This window comes from Nansenia antarctica, assembly GCF_963989245.1.
Source record: "Nansenia antarctica genome assembly, chromosome: 3".
Classification (NCBI taxonomy): Eukaryota; Metazoa; Chordata; class Actinopteri; order Argentiniformes; family Microstomatidae; genus Nansenia; species Nansenia antarctica.
The window spans coordinates 17,858,691-17,863,690 of NC_137688.1; the positions used below are offsets into that span (position 1 = coordinate 17,858,691).

Here is a 5,000-nt window from a genome sequence, read left to right on the forward strand (position 1 = left end):
ATCCCGCCTGAAGCCACACCACTACTAGTGTGCCCTTGGGTAAGGCACTTAGCCCTCAGTTACTCCAGGGGGAATGTCCCTGTAATTCGTAATTGTAAGTCGCTTTGGATAAAAGCGTCTGCTAAATGGCAAAATTTAATTAAAAAATTAAATTCTATACACACATTTCAAAACACATGGTTTGGTTGATTTGAGAATAGAAAGTTTGGATACCAGGTTCAAAGGCAAGAAATAGAGAGAACATGGATAAGATCCTTAAAAAGGATTGACCCTTTAGGACTAAAAGAAACATATTAACTTACCTGTATGGTCTCTATATAGTGGCAGTGGTAAACCCAAATGACTAGCACCACTCCCTTGGGTCATGGGGCTGGGGGGATAGACACAAGACAGCACAAGATGAGGTGGTATAGTGTATTGACCTATCTTTTTATTTATGTAGGTTTATATTTTATGTATGATTTACTGGTGGGCTATGGATGGCAACTGAAAAGGCATGCCTTGTATATTTGGTTTAAAACAAAGTGAACAGAATTTAGTCATTCTGTAATTCTGTAATGAAAATGGCAGTACATTAGGTTTGCCGTAATTGAATGGTTCCGCTCTGATAAACCTCACCGTCTGAAGTTAAACAACATAACATTCAAAATGATATTATACAATATTATATTATGAGCCCTTAAACGTGTCAAACCCTCTATAGGTTTGTAAACACAGAGTGAACCTGCAGGTGGAGGCTAGGGTGGAGGATGGGACCTAGCCAGTCTCCTAGCCAGTGGTGAACAACTGCTCCACTATGGTGGTCCAGTGGTCTAGTACCACGGACAACAGAGCCCACATAGTCTGCCCATGTCGGCATGGGTTAGAATTAGGCCCATGCCCTGCTGTACATACCCTCTCCTCCTTACTTTCCTGTTTTTCTTTACTTTTCTCCATGCAATAAAAATATAACACTGGAACTGCCCCACTTCCCAAAAAAGAATTAAAACAAAAAACTGCCCACAGACAACAGCTTTCAGCTTGTGCTGCTTCATAGGTGTTTCCCCTCTCCTCCTCTCCTCCTCTCCTCCTGTCCTCCTCTCCTGCTCTCCTACTCCTCCTCCTTCTCCAGAGTTTTCAACAGCACCAAGGCAGCCAAAAGCTCTGAGGCCATTCAGGCAGAGCAGGCTAATCGGAGTTAATCGATGCAAGAGGCAAGTTGTCTGATGACTTCTGTGCTTCTCTACGAGAGGGAATTAGAGAGGCGAGAGTGTGTGTTTCGACTGAGCGGTTGATTATTTGTGGAAGAGAGGTGTGGAGAAAGACAAGGTTGCTTGTTGAAATATGATTATTCTCAGGGTTTTGGCTCCATCTGTATTCCTGCCCGTGAGAAACACAGAAGGAGAGGAGGGAAAACTGTGAGCACCAATTACCATCCTGTCTGATCCACTCAGCCTCAGGGAGGGAGGGAGGGAGGGAGGGAGGGAGAGGGGGAGAGAGAGGACCAGAGAGGACAAGAATGTGAAAGGTAGAAAGTGGGGAGGATGACGTTGCAAAATATAGCCACTGAAGGAGATAAACAAAGTATGCACACAAGTAACCTCTCTCTCTCTCTCTCTCTCTCTCTCTCTCTCTCTCTCTCTCCTTTTTGTCTCTCTCCGTAGACATGGGGGCCTCAGAACGGGATGGAGAGAGTGAGTAACAGGAGTGACTCAGGGAACTGGAGAGACAGACGCGGTTCCTCCTCTTCAACCTCCCCCGTCTCCCCTTCTTCCTCCTCTTCTTCCCCCCCCTCTAACTTCTCCTCATCCTTCTCCTCTTCCACTTCCTCCTTCCCGTTTGGGTCGGTGACAAACAGAACCCGTAAGTGTTTTTTCATCCATGAGTACAATATTTTTTGTTTTCCCCTTTTATATCTCCAAAATGCCGCTGCTAGGGTCCTAACATCAACAAAGACATTTGAACACATTACACCAATCCTGAGATCCCTGCACTGGCTACCAGTCTCAGAGAATTGAATTCAAAATCCTCCTAATTACATACAAATCACAAAATGGTCTTGGACCAAAATACATCTCCTCCTCAGATCTCCTCCCACCCTATATTCCCGCAAGGTCCCTAAGGTCAGCTGCGACTAATCAGCTAATAATTCCAAGAGTAAAAACAAAACACGGTGCAGCAGCTTTCAGTCACACTGCTGCATGCTCCTGGAACAAACTCCTGGAACAAACGGAAGAAATCAAACAGGCCCAAACCCTTAAAATATTTAAATCTAAGCTAAAAACCTTCATGTTTTGCACCAGTTATGATTAAACACAAACACTTCTATCAATGTCTTTTTTCCATTAACTATTGTGTTATTAAATGTTTTATCTATTTACTTCTTATATTTGCTTTTATTCATTGTAAAAAAAAAAATCTTACTATGCTCCTCTTGCTGTATTTTTAAATAATGTATGTAAAGCACTTTCAATTGCCCCTGTTGTATGAAATGTGCTATACAAATAAACTTGCCTTGCCTTGCCTTTTATATCTTCCTTATATCTCAACAAAATTGTAATATCTTTCCTCCTTTTTGACCTCTGACCTTCATCTCTGGAAAACAGACCCTGCAATCCTAGCGGAGAGCTTCCTGAGCGGTAGTAACTACTTTGATGGTGGGTCCTCAGTCAGGGCGTCGACTGGTAGCCAGCGTAGCCCCTCCCCCCAGCCCACAGACGATCTCCCGGAACTCCTGAGTCAGCTGGGTTTGGGGAAGTACACTGATGTGTTCCAACAGCAAGAGGTATGGTGCCCCCTGGAGCACGGGAGGACTGAGATTGTCTCTCTCTCTCTCACACACACATATGCATACACACACACACACACTCACAACTGCACACTTACACATTTACACACACGCACACACACACACACACACACACACACACACACATACACGTGGTCCATCCCTGCCCCTCTACATCCAGATCGACTACCAGACCTTCCTGACGCTGTCTGATGAAGATCTGAAGGAAGTAGGCGTGTCCACTTTTGGAGCTAGGCGGAAGATGCTATTGGCTATTACAGGTGAGTGACATTCCCCTGGTGGTCTCATCAGTGGATGTATTCCAGAACCGAATTGTCCTCTCACTCTCTCTGAACTGCGTGTTTGTGACTCTTCTGCTCCTCTGTTCCTCTGTGTGATCAATAAAGGATCAATCAATCAATCAATCAATCAATAAATCATTCTATCTAGACCTGAACAGGAGGAAACTGGTGGACACGCCCACCGTGAAGCCAGGCTACCTGGAGGGCGGGGCTAGTGGCCGGCTTCCACGAATCATGGACGAGGAGGACGTCCCCGCCCAGAACGGCCGTTGGTGAGCCGACGCTCCAATCACCACCGATCACACAATGTATCAACACAACAGGAGGGAGTGGCCTCGAGATAATGAGACAGTTACATGTTGCATTAAAAAGCCCCAATGGGTGGTGATGAAGGTAGTCAGGTCCCAAACCGTTGCCAAGGGAACAGCTACGTTAGCCACACCTACAACCATCGCCAAAAGCCTCTTCTAGCAACTGGAAGACTGAGAGGACTTCTCAGCATCTCTGACGAACTGTCCAAATACTCTGGCACAATGTCTCTCTCTCTCTCTCTCTTATGCAAAAAGAAGGATTTCCATTAACTTTTGTAATGGATGAGACCGTACTGTTATATTTGCATGCACTGTACATAGATAGACAAGGGGAAAAGAGAATGTATGAAGGGGATGATGGATGATTATTAAACGTTTCCAATGACTTGCCCTGTCAGACTGTATTTGTCAATTGTTTAAATTTAAACCAATGAATCATCGTCTCAATGTCCCTCATACATGTGTAGACGGTGTCAACCGCTAGAGGGCACTAAGGTCCTACTCAGTTTTTTTGACGATTCAAGTACCAATCTCAGCCTCCTCCTTGTTAGTGAAATTATATCCATTTCAGAGGGAAATCAGCAATAACATTAACCAGAGTTTGATGGACAGGTATGTATCGAGTTGGCACTAGGAACACACAGATAAAGAAATTAATGGAAAAAATAATAAGCTTAAGTGCCAAATGGATATTCGCTGGAGGGGTAATGTGAAACTCCTTTCAATATTGTTTCGCCTCCCCTGACTGCACATCTTAAAGTTCCAATTACATTTATCAGCCGTTAACAGGCGAGAACTCATTGCCGCCGTATTTGACTGGTTTCATGTGTATTAAAATGTATTTAGAATAGTCCTGGTAATTAGGTGTGATCACCCATAATAGGCTACTGTATCAGGGTGCTTGGCAGCCTATAAAAAAAACAGGTCTAAACCAGAGTTGTGTGCTTTCATCTTTAGAGAATTTAAATAATTGAAGTGAGGAAAATGAAAGAAATCTTTTGTTATCAGCTTACGGTGGTGCCTCCTACGGTCACCTAGAGTACCCTCGACGACCAGTGGTCGTTCATACCGTAATGGTAACCGAGCCTAAACAGCCTCGGGGAACGACAGCCGCTCCGACAAGCGACCGAGTGGGCCTACCGGGGAGACTTTTGTGCAGGGGACTGTGTCAGACTGGGGAGACATGACTACCACACCGTGTGTGTTTGTGTGTGTGTGTCTGTGTGTCTGTGTGCGTGCGTGTGTGTCTGTGTACGTGCGTTCGTGCGTGTGTGTGTGAGCCTGCGCGTGTGCGTGCGTGCGTATCACTGACACTGCAGGACATTCTGCGGGCCAAGTGGGTGGAACAAACGGGCCCATGTGTTCCTCTGCGTCGCCGCTCTCCGGGTCGCTGATCCCTTGTCCAGAATGAGGCGGCCTATAGGCTACCGTAGCCTGCTTTGTGAGGTTTTGTGTCCACCAAACGCGCTTATGCCTACTACTAATCAATTTGACTGGTTTCTTTGCTCGCAAAACACGTCCTTCGTTCTACCCGTCTGTTGTGCTTCAGCGGAGTTCCGTTGCGCTTACTGACGTAGGCGCTGTCCGTGGTGCTGAAAGAACAGCGACTTCGCCTGGGTC

The 5,000-nt window shown here is 45.6% G+C and overlaps 1 protein-coding gene across 1 annotated transcript in view; it reads left to right on the forward strand.

Moving 5' to 3' along the window:
* The window catches only part of bicc2 (bicaudal C homolog 2), a gene marked incomplete at both ends in the record, with an annotated part of 16,298 nt that extends 12,953 nt beyond the window's left edge, over positions 1-3,345 (forward strand). Inside the window, 4 exons of the mRNA XM_080526993.1 lie at positions 1,644-1,842; positions 2,586-2,764; positions 2,949-3,048; positions 3,218-3,345. Of these exons, the coding sequence (XP_080383119.1) occupies positions 1,644-1,842; positions 2,586-2,764; positions 2,949-3,048; positions 3,218-3,345 (606 nt within the window). The remainder of the gene's footprint in view (positions 1-1,643; positions 1,843-2,585; positions 2,765-2,948; positions 3,049-3,217) is intronic.
* Between the last annotated feature and the right edge of the window lie 1,655 nt (positions 3,346-5,000).